Below are 22,292 nucleotides of genomic sequence, written 5' to 3'. Positions count from 1 at the left end.
CCCTGGGGACACAAACCCGCGTCTGGCGGCGGGCAGGGCCGCGGTGGCCGGGCAGAGCAGCTCCCGGCACAGCCAGGCCCAGCCCCGACCCGCTGCGCCGGGTCCTCCCAGAGAAACCGCTGCCCAGGGGCTTCTCACTGACCAAACGCTCTTCCTTTCGCAGATTGCCAAGGATCTGCACCAGTTTACATTTGACCTTTTGATTAAGGCCCATATGGTGAGCGTGGACTATCCTGAAATGATGGCCGAGATCATCTCTGTGCAGGTTCCCAAGATCCTGTCTGGAAAAGTCAAGCCCATCTACTTCCACGCACAGTGATCTTCCCGAGGGACCCCGGTTCTGCCGCCGTCTCAGCCATCTCCTGCCGGTTATTTCTGCACTACCGCACTGCAGTGCCTTGGGGAATCCCGCCTGCCCAGCGGACGGACACTGACAAACGACGACCTGCTGGGATTCCTGAGATTTCTGTTTTTCCTGAGGTACCTCTGAGCTGAACTACCCACCACAGCTTCTGCCCAGGTCTGGCTGGCCGTGCTGGCACAGGGACGGTGGCTGCAGCACTGTGTCTACGTTCTCTTGCTTGTGTGTTTTCCACAGTGACTTTTAGTGGCCCAGGGCCGTGGGAGAAATGCCAGCAATTGTTGGGTTTGGGCTTTTTTTAAAAACAAGACAAGAACCTAGAAGCTGGGGTGTGGGTTACCTTACTGGCCTCCTTCAGGACTTCTTATTTGCCTTATGGTGCTGGGAAGCAGGTGAATTAAAATACTGCAGTAGAGAAACGGAGCAGAGTTATGTGGAAGAGATGAATTTTCAGCCTGATGAACTGGCAGGACCTGCTCTGGGTCGGAAGCTGCCGCACAGCCGCTGTGCGCTCGGCGCCGGGCAGCACCGCGACCGCAACGCCTGCAGCCCCGCGGCGCGGACGGGCGTTAACATTAATTAGCTGATGGAGCGTCACGGGCTTGTCGGCAAAAGGGCTGGAGATGACCTTCGGAGATGCCCAGCGATGGCGGATGGCTGCTGTTTTCCACCTGGGATGTTTCTCCTACAGCCGGTCAAGCTGTATCTTGCTCCGTCCCGCAGACACCAAGCACTCAGCAGTCGCATTCCCGTCCTCCACAGCTGCTGCTCCAACGCGGCCATACCCACCTCCGCAAGTGCCTGACGCCCTCAGACCTCACGCTGTCCCCTTCTCCGGTGGCACCCGCAGCCCCTGCCCGGCCCCACACCGGCTCTGCTCCCCTTGGTGTCCGCAGACCCGGCTTTCCAGCTGCAGGTTTTCCATTTGTCACAACTGTTCTTTCTGTGGCCAGCAGAAGCGCGTTCCCGGAGCAGAGCAGCACGGACCTGCGGGGCCTGGGGGACTGCGGCACGCTGGCGGTGGGTCCTGTCCCCGGGGACGTGGCTGTGGCACCTGCCATGGCGCTTCAGGGGTTTGCAAAGGAAACGCCGACGAGACCTAATGCTTTCCTGAGCAATGCGCGCAGCTCCTGCTAATTGCAGTGCTTGATTGCAGCCCAGGGTGACACTGCCCTGCGCACGCCATCCCACACGTGCTGTCCCACGTTCAGAAGGAAACGCAGACCCATCTGATGCTGACGTTCAGATCTGTTTATTTGCTGAGCTCCGCTACATCTACAAGGTGCCCTTATGCCGGTGAGTCGGTGCCAGGGCACGTTTGGTTCTTTGGCAAGCGGGGCTTTGCCGCTGCGGCGCGGAGCGATGCTCGCGGCACAGCCGTGCCCAGCCGGAGCAGCCCTGCGGGCCTCGGCACAGAGCTGAGCCCCATCAGACACGTGTTACATCGCCCCCCGTTCCCCTGTGTGACACCAGCTGCTCGTGTTGGGTGTGTGTAAAAGCGAAGGGAAGGAGGATTGGGCCGTTGGTGACCGCGTACGTGTGGCGCAGACAACAGCGCTGGTGCCTCTGCTGCTTGGGCGGTTCAGGAGCTGTGTCACGCTCAGCTCTGCAGGCGATGCCCCGCGGTACGTCTGGGTTCTTTGTGAGCTCCCAGTAAGAACAAACACTTAATTTTGCCTAATATTTTTCTGTCATGCTATGGGATTTTCATTAAAGTAAGGAGTAGGGAAAAACAACTCAAAACTATTGAAGGAGAGGATCTCTCTTTGGTTATTTGTAATGGGTTTTCCTCCCCTGCTGGATATGTCTCTGACCGTGCTCTTCCTCCTGAAATCCCTTTGTATAGGTGGCAGCAGAATCTGTAGATAACCTTCCTGAATGATGGTGTTCTTAATAACTTTTCCTATTTTAGAGGGCAGCGAGCATTTAAAATGTTGATATGATCTACTGATACTTGCAAATGAACCAGTAAAAAAGATCCTGCTGGTGCGTTCGTCTTTTCTTGAACATTTTATGGCTATTAGCAGGATACAATAAATAACTGGGTTGGCAATGCCCTGATCTCTGTCATCAACAGGAGGATGTTTATGAGCAATCTGAATAGCTCCTCTGGAGAGCTTTGTGTTCTGCACAGGCTCACGGCAGTGAAGTTTTCGTTAGCTAATGACAGTGGAGGTATCCTGCTGGGTAATTTTCTGCTGGGAGTTTGGGAAGAAATTGAACTTAATAAGGATTTGCATGCGCTGATTTGCTGGTGGAAGCCTAGTGCAAATGAAGACTGGTTTGGAAGGGGATGGTGTGCGCGTTGTCTGCCAGAAGAGGGGGTGCAGCCCCTCGGCACTGCGCTTGTGTTCTGTGCCTCCCCAGCATCAAAGTACACTGCTTCAACTGTTTATTCAAAAGTGGACTTTTTGTGATATTACTAGAGTGATGAGTGGAGGGTGTGGGAACCAGGATCACTGGCACCTGTGTGTGTATTTGCTGGGGGGAGTTTAATGCTGTTGCCTTGTTTATTTTCATGAGCTGGTGCAGGAACTGGGGAAAAAAAGATATTTAAGGAATACCAAAGTCCAGATCCTGCCATATGTCTTTATACTTCGCGTTTTCTTGTCTGCTTTTGCTTTAATAAAGCAAAAGATTGTCACCGTCTTCACAGTCATGTAGAAGCTGTTGCTGAGGTTTCCCAGCCCCTGTCCCCATCCCCGGCAGTTCCTCTGCTCTGGTTTAGGGAGGAGCTGTCTGGGCTTTTGCGCTGGCTTAATCCGGGTCCTGGCTCAGATGGTCAGCTCCTGCCGAAGGCAGCAGATCGGAGATGAGGAACACGAGTTGGTGTCAGCCCGGGAGCAGCGTTTTTGTGCAAACAGGTACAATTTCCTGAGCTAAAGGGTGCAGGTGAGGTTGTCCTTAGTTATCACCATTGCCGTGGCCCTGGGGATGCTGGGCTGGGACCTGAGGTGTCACCTGCTGTCCCTGTCACCGGCTGTCCCTGCAGCCCCTGCGCCGTCACTGCGCTCACTGAGCTCGCTCCCTGGATGTTTCAATGACTTATATTAAACAGATAGAGATATATATATATATATATATATGAAGGCATGCCCCATTTTATATTGCTAAAGATGGTATCTGTTTAATGCTCTAAGAGAGTTTATTTTCTGATTGCACACTGATTACAACTAAATATCCTTCAGGTGATGAGTCAGTATGTGCCAATATTAATGGAAACTTTTACTTTAATGATTTTTTTTCTGGTTGGGTACAGCCCAGTTTTCAAAGGTCCATCCTTTAGTGCCATGAACAGAGCGCAGACTGGCACTGTCTGGTGTCAGGAGCTGCTTCTCCAGCTTTCTTGTAGCTGATTCTGGTTAGACAGGGATAGTATTTGCACTCGGGGGATGACAGTGTCCTTTACTTCTGCCCTCTTCGACTGCACGAAGTGTCCTTGCACTTTTGGGCAGAATCCTGGGATTCTGAGGTGGTGGTAGCTGTTTTCTAAGTGTTTCCAAGTAGACTTTTAGAGGCACAGAAATCCTTTCTTGCACCATGACAATGGCCCCTGTGCCCAGGCAGCTCACAAGGACTTGTGTTCATCCCCTTTAAACGGGAGAGGAACCTGCAGTTGTGGTTGAAAAGCTGAATATCTGCCCCACACATGCAACCACAGCAAATTCACAGTCAGCTGCTCTCTGTGCCAGGTATTTTGTGTTCCGTGGCAATTTAATGCTGGTTTTATTTGTTAACATGTCTCTGTAATAAACAGAGTTCTCTATATTGATATATTTTGTTTTCTTTGTAATAAGCCAAAAAGCTCATTGCCGGTGCCTTTTTGCCTGGGAAGGACTCCTAGCCCACAGCTGTGTTCATGGAGTTAACAAAGCAGAATGTCCCTGCAATGGCTTGTTTTGCCGTAGCTCAGTGAAGTCATGAAGCAAACACTGCAGGATTACCAAAAGAAAAAGAACAAGTAGCCCATGGAATGGGCAGAAGGACTTTCAGGTACAATGACGTGGTTATTTCCCTAAGTTTGCAGCGTCCTGCGCCGAGATGGAAAAAGCCCTTGCCCCATCTCGATGGGACTTGGCTGCACCTTTCTCCTCTGCAGGATGGGCGATGAATTTGAAGCACACACATAGCATTTTATTATGGTTGCAACCCTGCAGTCTTTTTCAGTCACCTTTCAGAAACGGCAGTCTTTTGCCTAAATTAATAGCATCTGAGGCCAAATTCTGCTCCTAAAGAAAGATGTTAGTTGGATTGCTGCCACTGCTCTTTTTTTGTTTTAATTGGAACTATGATCTGGCCCTGAAGGCACTGGATAAAGAGAACAGAGACCTACCGTGTTGCCTGGAGGATGTTTATTCTCATAACGAAAAGAGGAGCCTGCCTGGCAGCCGGGATGGAGACAGAACCCATCGCCCTGCGCTGGGGGACACCCACATACCCACTTTTGGACTGGTTTAGTCCAGGCTTGGTCCCACGTGAGTGCCACAGGCCAGACCTTCACGCTTGGTGTTCAGCTCTTTTTGTAACCTTAAAATCTGTTGTTGTTCTAAGCACAATAAAGGCAGAATCTCGTTTGTTGGAACGCTGCTCTACGTGTGTATTTGGCTTCTGTTTCAGTATGTGCATGAAAAATGTTATCTGGTGTGATGAACATTAGCTCTCAGAGATGCCAGGGACAAGTGGGTCATTTTCCAGTGGACAAGGCTGTATGTGGGGTTATTCATATAGGCTGTTTTCACAGTCAGATTTTGCTAGTAATCATGTCTGAACTGTTTATTCATTTACACATCAATTGACTAATCCTTTCATATATGCCTCTTTGGGTCTTTTAAATTGAATTTCATTTGATTAATGTATTTCTCAAAGCAAGGAGCTAATAAAGGCCAGTGTCCTCCTCCTTTTGTTGTTGTTTTCAGTATCTTTATGAGCAGTTGTAAATCCATTCTGCTGGAACTTTGTTATAAAATTGACCTACGCTCTCTGAGTAATAAAAAAGACGGCTTATCATCAGCCTACTTTTTAAATCTAAAGCACAGATGTGAATGCTGCACAGGGTCAAGATTTTGTTCACTGTGAGACAAATCAAAGAGCATGGGAAAAACATAATACCTCACGAGTGCACAAAGAGCTGGAGATGTCTGGTGCGTAACTGGCCAGCGGTGGTACAGGCACCGGTACCGAAAGCAGAATGTGCTCAGCAGTGCAAAACCCCTTCCCATGTGGAGAAGTGTCACATTTAGTCATCTGCAGAGACTATGATCCTGTCCCTCTATTTGAGCCACAGTTAAAAATGAATGCGTTATTTTCCAAATTCACCCTTAATCAGCACTGAACAATCCAGCGCTGTTCTCAGGTACCTGTCAGCATCCTTTAGACCCAGTGTCCCTCTGTCAAACTCTCACGTAGCCACCAACATCCCCCGGGACATTCGGGAGCCGCTGGTCCAACACGTCACAGGGGGACAGACTCGTCCTTCACGTGGCTCCGGATCTCCCAGCCTGTGTCCTCCTGCTGGCTCCAGCCCCGGTGGTTCTGCAGAGTTTCCCCGTGTGAGCAGAGCAGGAAATGAGTTGGCTCTTGTGCAGGGGTTGGGTCTGCTCAAAAAGGCAAATTCGCTTCACCTGAACTGGTTTTGCTCTGTTACGTTCCAGCCGTTTCTGCTGCACATCATGATCCACCCACCCAATGTTCACCATGACCTGCAAATTACCCTGAGAGCCCCCGGCCCCATCCCGGCAGAGACAGGGGCTCGGGGGGCCAGTGCTGCCTCCCGAGGGAAGGGAGAAGCGCCCAGCCAAGCGCTCTGTCCTCGGCAATGGTCCTGCTCTGGAGCAGAAACCCACTTAATCTCCACAATAACCATGCACTTGAGAAAAACCAACACTTTGCAGCGGGGAGCAGGACTTGCTGGGAGGTCTGGGGGCCGCAGAGCTGCACTGCTCGCTGCGAGGTACATCTGTCTTTGGGTCTCTGCAGCCCAGCCAGCAAACAGCCGCTGTCTCCGGGCCCTTCCCGGGCCTTTGGGGTGACAAACGCGGTGGGACCACGTCAGCCGAGCCTGCGGGGCTGCTGGGACACGGCCCCTCTCCCCTGCAGCACCGGGGAGCTGTGCCTGGCAGAGGGGTCTGAACAGCAGAAACCAAGCGAGGAATCAATCTTGCTGCCTTTCCCCCCCACCCTGAAAACATCTCATGTCAAGCAGCCCCAAAATGGCTCCGTGCTTTAGAGCAGTTTGCTTGCCTTTGTCCTCAGAACAGCCAGTGGGAAATCTTTAAAACAGAAAAATTGTTCCATTTCCTAAAACGGCAATGAGTTGCTGTAAACACACATTTCGGCAGTGGTTTGCCTCCCTGGGAGCCCTGCACACACCGACCCAGCTGCACCAGCAACCATCTCCCCATCAGCCTTCCAGGTTTATGGGGTCTGGGGTGCACTGAGCCCCCCCAAGGCTGCCCCAGAGTGGGGAGATGCTCTGCAGGGCGTTATTTCAGAGACGCGGCTGGGACACAGCCAGCACAGCGCAGACCCGCCCCCACAGCCCCGCGGGACACCCACCTGTGCCGAAGCCTCACACCGTGGTGTCCCCACTCCTGCAGCCGCAGTCACAGTGTCCCAGGGTCCATCCCCTCGCCTGGCCGGGCTTGGCCCCGCGGCTGGACCAGCGCGTGGACGGGGCGAATGATGCTGCACGTGCAGCCCCTGCCATGCACGTTGTGCTTCTGCATTGCCCCGAGGGCTCAGGATCCGGCCAAACTGTCCTGTGGCTGCCAGTGTCCTAAAGCACTTACTGATCCTGGTCAAAGAACAGAAACAGGGCCAGGGCCACCAGCTTTCTGTGGGTCCAGGACTGCAAATGGGTATTTAAACACAGCAGTTGCAGACTATGGCTGGACACAGCTGGTGGTTGTACAGACCCCCATGGTAAAGGGCTCCCAGCTGCAGAGGGTGTGCCTGAGACCACAGGGCCTGCTAACGAGCAGATTAATTGTTTATTAAGAAAGCCCTTTAAATTCAGTTTCTCCAATTTGCACAACATACATTTTGCAGCTCCCTCCAGGTCAGAGCAATGGAAACTCCAGGCTTCACCTGGCGCCTGCAGAGAGCTCGGCTGCTCGTTCCTCACCGCGGCTGCAACTTGTGTCTGGGCACCCGCTGCGTCCCGCAGGGCTCAGCGGGGTCACGCCGACCCGCGCCGGCACCGGGGGCGTCAGCCAGCGCTGGGCTTCGCTCCTCGCCCAAACCCGCTGCCGCTCCCGGCGGGCAGGCGCCACCGAGGGCCAGCAGGCCCGGCGCGCCAGGGCCGCGGGGCACAGCGACCACAGGGACGTGGCGGGGCCGCGATGTCCCCGCGGGGCCGGGATGTCCCCACGGGGCCGGGATGTCCCCACAGGGCTGCGATGTCCCGGAGGGGCCGGGATGTCCCCGCAGGGCCGGGATGTCCCCACAGGGCCGCGATGTCCCCGCGGGGCCGGGATGTCCCCACAGGGCCGGGATGTCCCGGCGGGGCCGCGATGTCCCGGTGGGCCGCGATGTCCCCGCGGGGCCGGGATGTCCCCACAGGGCCGGGATGTCCCGGCGGGGCCGCGATGTCCCGGTGGGCCGCGATGTCCCCGCGGGGCCGGGATGTCCCCACAGGGCCGGGATGTCCCCACAGGGCCGCGATGTCCCCACAGGGCTGCGATGTCCCCGCAGGGCCGGGGCACCGGGGAGGGACCGGGGCGTGCAGGACATGAACAAAAGGTGCTGGGCCTGTGAGGGGATGGAGGTCCTGGGGGCGGCGTGCCGGGGTGAAGGGGTGTATTCCTCTAAGCCTCCATGGCAATGGTAACTTGTTATTAATACATACGATTTCAAGAATCTGTAGAACTTCTGCCTTTCGGGAGCTCTCTCCCAGACTGCTACAGAGGCTATGGAAGCAGCTCTTTCATGAACTTCTGAAAATACAAGGAAAATAAATACATTGCACCTTTTACTGGTTTAAAGCATCTCCTGATTTTTTAAGCCAACTGCAGGATTTTTTTTTGGTGGCCCAACTCTTGATTTATGGATGTACAGGCCAAGTAACGCTCCTGAAGGTTGCCAAGAAAATGTCTGGTGTAGAAAGCTGCTCCTAAATCAGAGCATTCAGCTGGTTAATTGTGCAGAGAGTTGGACCAGCAAGAATTATGGAGCTTAAAACTAAGACTCTGATCTTGTAATAAGTCTCGCGTGGGTGGATTCCTGGGCCCTTGTGTGTCTCTGTGCAGCACATAAATTTAAGATGCCAGTGCTCGACTAAGTACATTTCAATTCTAAATTTATCATATAGATGTGTCTACCGAAGTGTGCCTTTAACCTCTCCAAATTCCTCCCCTGGGAAGTGCTTGCTGAGGCCCAGCCTCAAGCTTTGAAACTTCTTGTTTTGATATCTTTTCTCTGTATAAAAACCTACGAGGTTTTACTTACGCTAGAAAAATATTTTTTTTGCTCAGATTAAATCAAAACGTTTTCCGTAAGAAAGCAAACCACACACCTGTGGGTTGGGACAGCAGAAGTGCTGGGATAGTGCCTCGGTGCTCGTTCCAATCCATAATCATTTAATACAAGAGCCAACAGAAAAAGAAAACAGTTTCTTTCTCTGAAACACCGTTGTTTTGAAGGAAACCATCCCTTGAAAAATTACAGCCATGAAAGTAAACTTTGCAGAGAAACATGGAGCCAAGAAAAAAAGAAAAAACAAACCCCAAAACCTCAAGCTGCTGCTTCAGCTGGCGCTACCTGGGCACCGAGAGCCCGTGTCCGTCCAGGCAGGGACCCGAGGGGACGGTCACACCGCAGAGGGTGGTGCAACACCCCCACTGCTAAACGAACAACAAATAAAGCACAGTTAGACTCGTCTTTTTTTTTAACTCATGGAAATTTTATAAACACTTGAAGTAGCCTACACTTTACATGACAGACGGCTCTGACGGCGACATCCAGGGCCCTGCACGGGGCCAACCCCGCGTCCCCGCGTCGCTCCGTGTCCCCAGCAGCGGGACCGTGCCGCATGGCGCCCGCACAGCCCCGCACAGGCCAGTACAGCCCCGCACAGCCCCGCACAGGCCGGTACAGCCCCGCACAGCGCCCGCACAGCCCCGCACAGCCCTGCACAGCCCCGTACAGCCCCGCACAGGCCAGTACAGCCCCGCACAGCGCCCGCACAGCCCCGCACAGCCCGGTACAGCCCCGCACAGCCCCGCACAGCCCTGCACAGCCCTGCACAGCCCCGCACAGCGCCCGCACAGCCCCGCACAGCCCCGCACAGCCCCGCACAGGCTGGTACAGCCCCGCACAGCGCCCGCACAGGCTGGTACAGCCCCGCACAGCCCCGTACAGCCCCGTACGGCCCCGCACAGCCCTGCACGGCGCCCACACAGCCCCGCACAGTGCCGCACAGTGCCGCACAGCCCCGCACAGGCCAGTACAGCCCCGCACGGCCCAGTACAGCCCCGCACGGCCCAGCATGGTGCCCGCACAGCCCTGCACAGCCCCGCTGCCGCTGGTCCCAGCCCTCCGCTGTGCTTGGAGGAGGAAACCACCACAGACGCACGTGACAAATGACTCCAGGAGGACACAATGAAATCCGTTTCTAACAAGCTGCTTCCCTCCATTGTTCACAACGTCAGATTGAAAACCAAGCTCCCCCGGGTTTCTCCCTTCCCACAGACCGGCTGTCCCGTGGGGCGGTGCTGGGCAGGGGACACGAGTGTCACCGTCCATGAGCAGCAGGGGGGACACAGCAGCCACTGTCCCCAGCAGGACGGGCGCTGCAGGTGCCACCAGCAGAGCCGCCCTGCTCCGTGGGAGCCCGGCGCTGCCCAAACCCGCAGGCACAGGGGACGGTGTCAGGGAAACGGTGGCCTCTGGGACAGCCACCTGGGGGGGTGACAAATCCACCCTGGGGAGGCGTCCCCAGCACGCACAGCCGTTCGGGGCCGGTCGGAGCCTCTGTCCTGCCCAGGCCCGCGGGCTCACGGTCTCACCTGCCCAGGTGAGACACCTGACCAGAACAACACAACGCGTTGTGCCGCCCACCCCCCGGCTGCCGGCCAGAGGAGGCTGCAGAAGGGCTCCCCGGAGCTTCGCAAAGCCCTGAGATGCCGGTGTGTGTAACACGGTCTAGGCATTGATATCACATTTTTTTTTTTTAAAGCCAATTTACATGCCACTGTCCAAGCAGGAGTACAGGAGCGAGCAGCCCGCAGGAGCGGCAGCACCATTGACACGACACGTGTGACCGCAAGGCCAGAGTTACATTCAGTGGCGGAGCAGCTGGGCGCAGGACACGGACAGATGGCGAGCGGCAGGACACGGTGCGGCAGGGACCGCGGCACAGCCCCGGCAAACCATGCTGGGCGGGATGGGATGCTCGAGGGATGGAGCACCTGGGATGCAGCTGATGGGGAGGTTTGGTCACTGTTTTGGGAATGGTCCCAGCACCCACGGAAAACCATTCAAAATGGTGAAGCTGCCTTGGGACTGGTGAGGGGAAGCGGGGAAGGCGCTTGTTGCCTATTTACAGGGAAATGCTACAGCTCAGAACAAGCCCTGGTGTCAGCTGGAACCACAAACAAGCCTCCACTCTTATCAGGGGTCCTGGGGTGGTCCTGGCAGGAGAAACCCTGCCACACCACAGGGCATCACCTACACAGATGCTGCTCAGGAAAAGGAGACTGGACATCTCCTGGACTGGAAATCAATGTAACAAGCAAACAAGAAACTGGGTGACTCTTTGAAAAACACCGGGCTTTGGCCCGTATTCAGCAAGTGTTGGCTCCTCACCACCTCCGTGCTGGCCCACCAGAGTAACTCTGGGCGCGGAGGCTTCTGGGTGGGCCCAGGGAAGCAGAGATGGTGGGAGAGCGGCTCACGCAGGGGGAGGAGGAAGAGGATGATGAGGACAACGAGGACGACGAGGAGGAAGAGGACAATGAGGAGGAAGGCCGCCTGCTGCCTCCTCCCAGCCGCGCTCTCGGAGGCCGCTGGGCTGCTCAGCAAAGCCGACCCGCGGGCAGGGGACATGGTCCCCCTCAGGCAAAGCCCCCGGCACCGCGTCTGCCAGGACAGGGGCAGCTGACACCAGGGAGGAGATGAAGAGCTGTCCCCAGAGCTGAGCACAATGGTCCCACAATCCCTGTCCTGCCTTAGCACAAGTGGCATTTCCAGTAACATGCGCTGCTCTCCTACACACTGACAAACACACAATAGCTTATTGAGCAAGGAAAACATAACGTAAAGAAGGAGCTTCTCATGGCTCGGGGCCAACCCAAACTCCGGTTGCCCTACCCCTGCATCCCGGCACAGGGAGGCAGCCCCTCGCGCTTCCACTCCAACGTCAGCCCGAGGTCACCCTGGCCAGGGCGTGTGTCCCAAAACATGAGCAGGACAGCGGCCGCTCCCGTCCCCATGGGCACACGAGCATCGTCCACAGCCCGCATGGAGTCGAGGGGTAACAGATGGGGAACAATTCAAACAAACGTGTGCGTAGGGTCTTCTCTCCATCTTCATCTCCCTGTCTTCTAATTTCTTGAGCCACTTATAACAGCATGCTCGGAAATCGTCCGGAAAGATAGCTGCTCTCCAGGGGCACTGGAACTGGAAAAGTCTCAGCTGAGACACTTCTGTTCCACAAGCACAGAAAATCTCCCGGGTCTCGCTGGGCTGAGGTGGTTACACAGGCTGGAAGAAGAAAAAGGATGCTCTATGCAACAAATTCACCAGCGATGGCAAAGCCACAAGCAGACAAGCCCGGAGCACTCGTGCAGCTTGGCAAAGGCAGAGCAGCCCATGTGCTGCTGCCTGGCACCCCAGCCAAGGGTGTGAACCACCCCCCGTCCTCACCTTTCCTTCCGCAAGGGTCTCCCATGGGAAGGACGTTTCTCCTGATTGTTCTTTGAGATTCCCTTTTCCTCCACTGGACTCCCGCCACCCATAAATGCTGAATTTATGTCACGTGTGCGCTTGGTTTATTGTCATAAACACGTACCTTTAGCATCAGCTCTCATCACCTGGGATCCTGCCTTGTGGTGATGGAGAACTGTATTTAAGGAAGTAGAAGAAAACAGAAAAAAAAATTAGCGCAATAAGCTCCAACTCAGACCCACAAACCTAAACAGAGGGCTGGGGAACAGTAGGTCAGGGACGTATTTTTCAATAAAACAAGTGAACTCACTGTCAGCACTAGCACGTTTATCACTTACATGATAAGCTCACACTTTTGGCAGAGGTTGGGGATCTTTAAAAGCAGGGAGTTGAGCTTATTTGAGCAGATATTACTGCAAATGAAACGAGCTGTCACAAAGCACAACGCTTGCGACCCAAAGCCCTGTCACCCAGCCCGGCCCCACGGCTCCGCTGCCCCAGTATCCCCCGTCCCACCGCACGGCTCCGCGGTGGAGCTGCACCTGCACGTACACGGTGCGTAGGATCCACCCTCCGGTCACACATCTCTAATCTGCCCAGCCCTCCTCGCATCTTCCACCATCTTATCTCTGCTCTTCGCAAAGGCGGAAGGCAAGTACAGCCTGTACTACACTGACTTAGATCCACACGCATGATAACACAATCCAGAGATACGTTCATTGCTCAGCTGATTTACATTCAACTTATCGTCTGTATCTGGATTCACGTTTCACGCTTTGCGCTTTGTTCCGCCGCAGCAGTGCAGCCCAGCCCCGTGTCTGCGCGGGGCAGCAGCGGTCGGGGCGCCCCGAGCCGCAGCGCCGCGCCCCCCGCGCCAGCCTCACCTGCCGCCCCTGCGCGAAGCCGTCTCAAAGAACTTTGTCCTAGAGGCCACCCTGCAGAGAGAACACGGGAGGTCACTCCAGCTATCTGGAAAGGCCATTTGCTAATTACATCTCATCTGTGCCAGGAAAAAGAGCAGCAGCACTAGCGGACACCGCAGATGGTCACCTTCGAGCAATGTCTTTCTGCGGAGGTGGCTCCTGGTGCTCCAGCTCCGTTCCCTTCGCCCCCACACCGCCCTGGCCCAGCAGCCCCAGCGCTGTCCGCTGGCTGCTTATTTCCATGCTCCTGCTTATAGTCCTACATGCTGGTTTACAAACCTGCATCCGTCACTTTTTATGGCCTCTCCTTCAGTTTTTATGTGCTTCATATTCAACTTCCGACTCTCCTCATAGAAAGAAAAGCTTTACCAAGTGACTCAGGAGAGCAAAGGCAAAGCCTGTTGCTGCCCGGTGGGTGCTGAACTTCACAGCACCTTTGCTGGACCAAAAGCAAAAGTGCAGGGTTTGGCACAGCGGCTCTAGGGGGACTGTCCCCAGAGCAGGGCCAGTGCGGAGCGGCCTGGGGAGCCACTCCGGGGCAGGCGAGTCCCCAGGGCTGGGGGTGGTCCCTGCGGGCCGGTGGCTCCCGCGGCAGAGGGACACCGCACCTCGTGTCACCGCGGGTGGGGATGCCGGGGCTGCAGAGCATGGGGTGAGGGGTGTTAGCACAGACCTGGGGTGCTGCCCTGATGGGTGGCAGGGACCGAAATGCACCCCTTTGCTGGCTGCGCGGCAGCACCCAGGTTACAGCCCCCACCAACCCGTCCTGCCTGCTGGGGTCAGCCTCCTCTGTATCTAGTCAGCCTTTTTTCTTAATTCCCATTGAAGTCAGCAGGGTTTCTGTCTCTTTAAAATCTGAAAGAAATCTGATGATGAAGCTGAACATCATCCAATTTCCTTATGAGAGATCCAAGCTGGATCCCGTCCTTCCCGGGAAGTGTCTCGCTCGAGAGCCCTGCTCAGAGCCGGGCAGGGTTCTCCAGCTTCACCCACCCGAGAAACTGCAGAGAGGGCGATGGGACAAAGCTCAGCCCAGGGCTGTGCTTGGGAAGGTTCAGAGCTCTGTTTTCCCTGGGTGTGTTTGCTTTTCCTAGGGGCAGCTCTCCCTCCAGGCCCTGCCCTCTGCACAGCTTTTCCAACATGTATTCAAACCCGCGCTTGCACCGGTGTCGACAGGGACACCCACAGGCTCCAGCCATTGTACACCACCGGTGCTGGAAACCAACAGGGTATTCCTCTTCCTCCTCCTCTTCCAAAATTGCCGGTAGGTGACACCAGCTCCTGCTGTCCGGGCTGACCCTGTTCCACCCACACCTGGTCCCACCCGCCTGCCGAGGACGCTGGCTTACACGGATGAAGGCATCTCCTCCGCTGTCCCCGCGATCAGATCCGGCCTCTGCTCCAGCCGGGGAGGGACAGGAGTCCTGCACGGGGGGTCCGGAGGTCTCACGGGGGGACGCGTTATCACGGGCTTATCACCATGGGATCGCGGCTTGGGGACACCGTCGCACTCGCCTGCAAGGGTGGGGGTCACAAACACTGAGTACGAAGCTTTGGTGGAGGGCTCGATGTTCATGAAGAGGCATTAAACTAGTCAATGAGCTTAGCTCTGTCTGTCTGCCTGCCCCAACCACCCTCTCTTTGACAGCAGCCAATAGCCAGGATTTGGCAAAAAAGTCGCAGGAAAAGGCAGTTCCCATCCTACCCGGCACTAACAGAGGGGCTGATGCTGGACCCTCTGATGACAAACTTCATACGGTTGTTAACTGCAAGGATGATATTGCCTGGGAATGACAAGTTTTCTTGAACAAACCCCGTGCAGTGCTGCTCTTGCAAAGCCAGAGGAGCAGCCCGAACTGGCGGTCCCGGCAGCCCGGAGCTGCCGTGTCCCCGAGCTCTGATCACCTGTCCCCCGCTCGCTGCTCTGCCACCAGAGCTCCTGCCTCGGCCGCTTTTCTTCCCCAGGATCCAGCCAACCTCCTTATTCACTTAACCTTCCAAGGACAGCAACCCTGGTCTGCCTGGCCATCTATACAGCTCCCAGCCGTCTGAAGGGCTGGGTTCCTGCTCATTTAGACATTTCCACTGCTAGACAGTCCTGGTTCTGATTAGAAATCACTCAAAGATGTTTCTCTATTTGGTGAGATAATTAATTGTTGCAACTACTTAACCAAGGCTTTGTCAACCCCTTAGTTACTGGACATTATTATGTCCTAGCGTGCCAGCTCAAACACCAGTCCTTAACCAACTCTTTTCCATACTTGCATTTGTAAATTCTGACCCTAAATTTTCTCCTCAGTAAGCTGTATAACTTGAAATTCTCAGTAAAAAGCCTGTTTTCTAATCCTTTGGCCTATACTTCTTGGTTTCTCCAGCTTTTAAAAATTATCCCCAAACTGTACACATTAAAAACTCAAGACAGTGTTCTAGCACTGATTCGAAGTACCAGCACAGATGCGCTATGACTTTATTACCACTCCAGCGTTCTGTGTTTATGTTCAGGGATCAACACAGCCAGTTTTGTCACGCCGTGGCTCCAGGACACGCTGTCAGCACTTTCTGTGTGATAATGCAAATCCATAACACCCAGTAGCGCTAAATGCAGCCAATATACAAACCAACTTTAAAAGCGATCTTACTCTTCCAAAAGCAGATTTCCACCTACCATTTATGCAACAAATTTAAATTAAGGCAGTAGTGTCAGTCAGACAAATCTGATGTTTGTGCTACCCAGTCGGGCCATTTTTCTTTCTCTCCGCTGCACATGGGAGTCATTTGTCAAGAATGCAGCCTGGTTCTTATTTCCTAAACACAGGACTGTGAAGCTGTCAGGGTACGACAGCATCTGAAAAGCACTGGGAAGTGCACGGGAAAAGCTGGCAAATTGCAGGACACAATATATCTTTTATTATGACCATTGTCCTGAGTATTTTCTAGAACTCAGCATGAAATACCTGTATTACCATAGTGTGCATGGTCCTGCAACTGCTGCAAACGCCCGCCTGCCTCCTCCGAAATGGTCAACGCCAGCTCAGAGTGGGCCCCAAACTAATTGTTCCTGTCTGTAATGAACTTCTTTGTAAAGCTTATTACAATACAACAAATAATTGTTCTTTATATTTAACATCAACAGATGAACTGTTGAAATAAACGCTCCCAGCAAAGCCTTGGTCAGCCAGAGGCTGCGTCACAGCGGGCCCGACACACGAAACCATCAGCAATCAAAATGTGACTTTTGCCATTTTTCTCGCCTCTGCTGCGGAGAGCACTGACAATCCAGAGCGCTGACAGCTGCTTACACTGGGTACAAATTGCCTCGGCTTTAATGGCCTTTATAGTGCTACTCCAGCGTGAATTTTATGAGTCCGCTGAGCTAGGCTGAGCTCAGCGTGAGCAGAGGCTCAGCTACTGCACGGAAAGCCTGCTCCGCCTCACGCGGTGGCACCTGCAGAGGAGAGGCGGCACCGGCACCGGCAGCCAGCTCTGCAGGCTGCTCCGAAACCCCGCAGCAGCCGCCCCCAACAAGCACCAGCCCGGTGGGACCCACCGTCTGAGATAAACGTGAGGACTGGGGAGGCCACGGCTGGGCCCAGCCCTCGGGCTGCGGGGCCCTGCCCGCCTCTCCAGCCGGTCTGTGTCCCACCCGCTCTCGCTGAGCTACCCCGGGGGCTGGAGGCCAGAAGCCCAGCGCCCGCCCCGGCTGTCCCGGCACACCACGTCTGGCGCAGGCACCTCGAGCTGTCCCCAGGACAACACCGTTGGTTCTGCCGCACCCGCGGCACAAGCCCCACTCACCCTCTCTGCCCTGGATCCCTGGCCGCGGAGCGGGTCTCCTGGCCTGCAGCGTGTTGGTCCGCAGGGCTGGGTTGGCCACCAGCCCGTTGGCCGCCTTGCCGGGCTTGGCTGCCCCGTCCTGCAGCCTGGCCACCAGCCGTCCCACCTCCGCCTCGGGCCGGCCCTCGGCGGGGGGACGCGGCGGCTCGTCGCCCCCGGGCCGGGGCGCGGGCAGGCGGCTGCGGAGCAGCGGCTTGGGGACCTCGGTGCCACCGCTGCCATTGGGGGTCTGGCCGTGCCGGTCTCCTGCAGAGCCAAGGACAGACAGACGCAGGTTAGGACGGAGCTTTGAGGCGTCCCGGTCTCTGTCCCCGAGCTGCACGGCTCCAGTAGCGCCGCGGGACCAGCCGGAGGAGGCGGCTGCTTCGGCAGCCACGGACCTTCACTCTGAGCACAACGCAAACAGCAAGTGGCTCAGGGGAACGCTGAGGAATAAAGAAAACTGAAACAATGCTGAATATAACAGAATATACTTCTGGGTTTCTTTTACATTTCCAGCGCTCTTGCTCATGAGAAGCTGTGTGCTGTGCTTTGGTGTCCTTCCCAAGCCCGCTCGCCTCTCCCTGTCGCCGTGCTGCAGACCCCTGTGCAGGCTGCAGAAGCACTGCCATGAAACCATTGCACCCTGCAGCCTTGGGCGGCCGAACGCTAACGCTTCTGCTCCCCGTTCCGAGAAACATGTAAATGCAAGGCGATTGCTAACTACATGAGCAGTCTTGTGATTCTAAAGAGCAATTTGAATCAATTATGTTTTGCCAGTGCCAAAAAGTACACTTGTAGTATTAAGCCTAAAACAACATCAAAGCTCTGAAAACTGTAGCAGAGAAAAAGACTTCATTTCTTTGGTTATGATGTGATCTAGGGCACAGCTCACAATGACAATTAGAGCAAGTTGGATGCAGAGAGAAACATGATTTTAAACTGATGTGCCCTTCGATATGATAAGAAGGGCCTTACCATTTCCTTACAATCAAATGAGCTTAACAGCAGAGTTGTACTTGCTCTAGAAAATACTATGACTAGGTCCTGAAGAAGTGCTCCAGTGTTCTTGCTCTGGCTGTACCATCGCCCGTGGCTGAGCCAGCCCCGCAGACCCGCTGGGGATGCTCTGGGGCCCCTCTGGGGACGGCTCTGCTCTGGCGGGACAAGCAGCCCCCCCAGCTCCCATCCCACCAGCTCCGCTCCTGGGTTGTGTTTGCATCACTTTGCATTTCTGCCTCTGATGCTGCAAAACCTTTCCCCTGGGCTTCTCATACTCAAGAACCAGTCCTGGTTTAGCAGAAGGAGAAGGCTGCAAGAAACCCCCATGGGGTCTGAGTTGTGAGGTGGTGCAACCTGTGTGCGAGTACTGTTTTGCTTTCCTTTCTCACAGAGCAGCAGCCCCACGCTCTGCCGTGCTCACGGGAAGGGCTGTCCTGCTGCTGCACCTTCTATTGCTCCCGGAAAGGTGTTCAGAGGAAGAGGAGGGGTAAGAGGCAGGGAAGGCATCCGTGAGCAGCTGGACTGACCTCCGCTGTCTTCCACAGAAGCTCCAAAGAAGACGGGTCTTTCCCTCAGAGGACGTTTGGAGATGGTGATGGGCTTGTGCCGCCGGGCAGCCACCCTGGGAGGGGGCACCGGGGGGGCGGCGGTGTCCTCGGGGGGCCCGGAGTAGATCTGGAAAGGCAGACGCGGTTGTACGGCGCAGCCCGGCACCGAGGGGCTGTCACCTGTCATCTCCCGGGGGGCTGCCCAACCCGGCCCCACAAGAGCACTCGCTCCAGCCCCCGTCCCCACGTCCTCCAGCCCCTCCGGAGGGGACAGACAGCGACACCGCCGCACCTACACACCCACTGCAGCAACGCCAGCGCCAAGCTAATTAATGCAGCAAAATCACAAATACAGACAAAATGTGCAGAAGCAAATTATCCCCAAGCAGATGAAGGAAGCTTTGAAGCCGACAGTTTCTACGAAATATTACATTTTCCACACCAGCGAGGCGGTATAATCTACAGAAAGCACCCACACAAACCACTCCATTGTTTTAGATTTAATGCTAAAAACCCTTCGGCTCTTGGCTTGCAATGAAGTGTGTGGCACTACAAAATGATCTTGGATGAAATACTGGCATAAAAACAATGCTGTTAAGGAGTTTTATCTCTTTTTCTCACTGGTCATATGGCACCTATTTAGTTCAGTTTGATTTATAGGTTCTTATTCATGTCAGTGCTTTTTTCAGAGCTGAAAAAGAGTTAAGCTCCTGGGCAGCCTCTTGAACATCTGAACCACCACATTAAGGACCAAACCCAACTGCTCGTGTGTTTTTCCCGTGGGTATTAATAGAATAATTTCTTTACCAGGAGGGTGGTGAGGCACTGCCCCAGCCCTCTGAGGCGCTCAAGGCTGGACAGGGCTTTGGGAAAGCTGCTCAGGGAAGGTGTCCCGGCCCATGGCAGGGGTGGAACTGGCCGATCTCTGAGGTCCCTTCCAACCCAACCCAGTCCATGATTGTGTGAATTTATATCAGGCTTTAAAGAGCGAGTTAATACGGAGGGGGTGGCGGGGGCTGCCGAGGCCACGCTGAGAGAACAACACGCCCCCACTTTGTCCTTCGTGATCCCCCGCCAAGGCAGTGTGTACCGGGGCGAGGACGGGCAGCGGCAGCCGGGCTGTCACCTCCCTGTCCTGGGCAGTGCGGGGACAAGGGGGGACCTGACGTGTCCCAGCCCAGCCTGCCTAGGCTTTGGTACAGACACCACGTGCTCGGGCTCTGCTCCCAACTTCACCTGCCCCACTCTGCACCGAAACAGGAACAACATGTCCAGGGCAGAGGAACAACACGTCCAGGGCAGAGCCCCAGACGAGCTCCAAACCCCGAGCTGGTAGCTCCAGCTGCTTTGCTTTGGCTGTTGGGGGCACAGCGGGGCTGTTGGGGCACAGGGGGTCATTGGGGGCACAGCGGAGCCATTGGGGACACAGCAGGGCTGTTGGGGCACAGGGGGTCATTGGGGGCACAGTGGGGCTGTTTGGGGCACAGGGGGTCAGTGGGGGCACAGTGGGGCTGTTTGGGGCACAGGGGGTCAGTGGGGGCACAGTGGGGCTGTTGGGGCACAGGGGGTCAGTGGGGGCACAGTGGGGCTGTTGGGGCACAGGGGGTCAGTGGGGGCACAGCGGGGCTGTTGGGGCACAGGGGGTCATTGGGGGCACAGTGGGGCTGTTGGGGCACAGGGGGTCAGTGGGGGCACAGTGGGGCTGTTGGGGCACAGGGGGTCATTGGGGGCACAGTGGGGCTGTTTGGGGCACAGGGGGTCAGTGGGGGCACAGTGGGGCTGTTTGGGGCACAGGGGGTCATTGGGGGCACAGTGGGGCTGTTTGGGGCACAGGGGGTCAGTGGGGGCACAGTGGGGCTGTTTGGGGCACAGGGGGTCAGTGGGGGCACAGCGGGGCTGCCGGTGCTCAGTGCCAGGGGGGCTCTGCCCTTTGCGGGGCCAGCCACGTTCTCCGCTGCAGAACACCAAGTGCGGTGTGTTCCCCCTGCCTGGATTCAGAGGAATTTGCTGTGACATTAACAGCCCGTGACGTAAAAGCAGCAGCTCAAACATTATTAAAATAGCAATGGGTTACCTGCAGCAGGGCAATGTTTTGGAAACATAAACCTCATTCTTGTATCTTGACAAGAATCCAATATTATTCTTCCCCATGGATGCTTATACAGGTACCACAGAATGCTGTTTTGATGAGATGCTTTGCAACATCTGAAACCCATAATAAAACCCACTGCGAACTACTCCGTTTAAGATGTGGGCGCAGCCTCTGCTTTGCTTCTGCCTTCCAAATTAAAACCCAAGTTAAGCAACTTGAAGGTACAAAGATATTGACAGACCCTCATAGTTAGAAGGTTTGTACAGGGAAGACAGTGTTTCCAGAGTTATCAACTTATTTAATTTAACCATGGCACTGAAATATAAGCTGTGGAAACAGTAATTGTCCACAAAGACTTCATGAACAGTTACTTTGTCCTTGCAGTCTTCATAATGCACCGTATAAACCACATCCCGCTCTTCCTCCAGGCTCATTTAGAGTGTTTGCTCATGTGTGAGCTGAAGACACTTTCAACTCTGACGCTGCGCTTACAACCTCAATCTAATAAATGTCATCAACTTAACCTTATCTCTGAAGAAATTAAAAGCAAGCAAAGAGATGTCTGGCTTAATTAAAGCTGTAATTCCAGCTCTTGGAGGTGGCAGTGTAAATGGCGTGTTGACTCAGCCGGCACCGCGAGCTGTGCAAGAGGGGAGGACAGAGACTGGGGTCTGCAGCAAGTTGAGCGAGCATCCCGACACACACACGAGTCACTGTTTTGCTGCGGGAACTTACGGAAAGCATTCGCAGAGACCTACAAAGAATCTGGCTTGTGATTTCCATGAGCTTCTTGTGTGGATGCTCAACAGCCTCTCTGAGCTCTTTCATGCCGTCTCTCTGGTGGGAACCCCGGCACCACAACCAACTCCCATGCGCCCATCTGCTCCCCGTGCGGTTGCTCCCACTCCACTGCTGCTTTTGCGAGAACTTTGCTCTCTCAGCTCCAGCCTCATTTCGCCTTCCCAAAAAGGGAACATCACTTCTGCACGGGGGCTGCCCTGTCTGCTGGGAGCACTACCCCATCGTCCCCACAGCAACAATGGCCTTTAAAGGATGGTTTCCAAATCCGCATGCCTTTAAAGGATGGTTTCCAGCTTCACATCCCTTTAAAGGATTGCTTCCAACTGTCTCTTCCTCTAAAACATAAGAGGTTGCTTGTACACTCTGTAACATAAAGTATTATGAAAAGCTGAAGGACCAAACTCAGTCCTTCAAACCTATTGCTATTATCAGGAAGCGATCTGGTCCCTGGAATGCTGATCCGAATGCAAACACTGCTCAAGTTTTTAAATATCGAAATACAACTCTATCATCCTCCAGCCGCCCTGAAAAAAACTCTAAGCCATTGCATCAGATAGCACAAGGAGAAAGCACTAATACAGAAGACAGTGGAATATTCTGTTTTTCTCCCCTGTATTAATAGTTGTATAGTGTCTCATCATGGACTGTGCCCGCTGAAACCAGTTATGCTCTAGTCCGGCTCCTGCCTTCAGCAAAGGAACACGTAAAGGCCTGTAATGTCCAGGCATAGAATAGGTTATTTTTTTCAATAAAGATTCCTCTTCTTTAAAAAGAAAAGCAAAAATCCCTAGACTCAGAGTTTCTTTCAAAACTAGCTAAAGGCAATAGTGAGGAACACATCTGCAATACTTTTGTTTCCTTCTGAAGCA

The 22,292-nt window shown here is 54.7% G+C and overlaps 2 protein-coding genes across 4 annotated transcripts in view; one reads left to right on the top strand and one right to left on the bottom strand.

Annotated features, from left to right (window-relative positions):
• Positions 1-5,391, top strand: part of AR (androgen receptor) — a 49,417-nt gene extending 44,026 nt beyond the window's left edge. Inside the window, exons 8-9 of one of the 3 annotated variants that reach the window (XR_010606858.1) lie at positions 164-1,657; positions 4,159-5,391. Coding sequence is in view for 1 of the 3 variants with exons in the window: in XM_065643053.1 (XP_065499125.1) it covers positions 164-319 (156 nt within the window). In the remaining 2 variants the exon portion in view is untranslated. Of the gene's footprint in view, positions 1-163 lie in introns of all 3 variants that reach the window. The other 2 variants (XR_010606857.1, XM_065643053.1) reach the window with 2 other exon arrangements.
• A 3,851-nt stretch (positions 5,392-9,242) lies between these two features.
• The window catches only part of OPHN1 (oligophrenin 1), a 55,711-nt gene continuing 42,661 nt past the window's right edge, over positions 9,243-22,292 (bottom strand). Inside the window, exons 19-24 of the mRNA XM_065643083.1 lie at positions 18,510-18,657; positions 16,963-17,247; positions 14,517-14,682; positions 13,129-13,179; positions 12,369-12,419; positions 9,243-12,061 (exon numbers count right to left, since the gene is read on the bottom strand). Coding sequence (XP_065499155.1) covers positions 12,377-12,419; positions 13,129-13,179; positions 14,517-14,682; positions 16,963-17,247; positions 18,510-18,657 — 693 coding nt within the window. The 3' untranslated portion in view covers positions 9,243-12,061; positions 12,369-12,376. The remainder of the gene's footprint in view (positions 12,062-12,368; positions 12,420-13,128; positions 13,180-14,516; positions 14,683-16,962; positions 17,248-18,509; positions 18,658-22,292) is intronic.

This window comes from Caloenas nicobarica, chromosome 12, assembly GCF_036013445.1.
Source record: "Caloenas nicobarica isolate bCalNic1 chromosome 12, bCalNic1.hap1, whole genome shotgun sequence".
In the NCBI taxonomy this organism is placed as follows: domain Eukaryota; kingdom Metazoa; phylum Chordata; class Aves; order Columbiformes; family Columbidae; genus Caloenas; species Caloenas nicobarica.
Note: the sequence above shows the minus strand (reverse complement) of the source record. Positions and strands in the feature narration are given on the sequence as shown.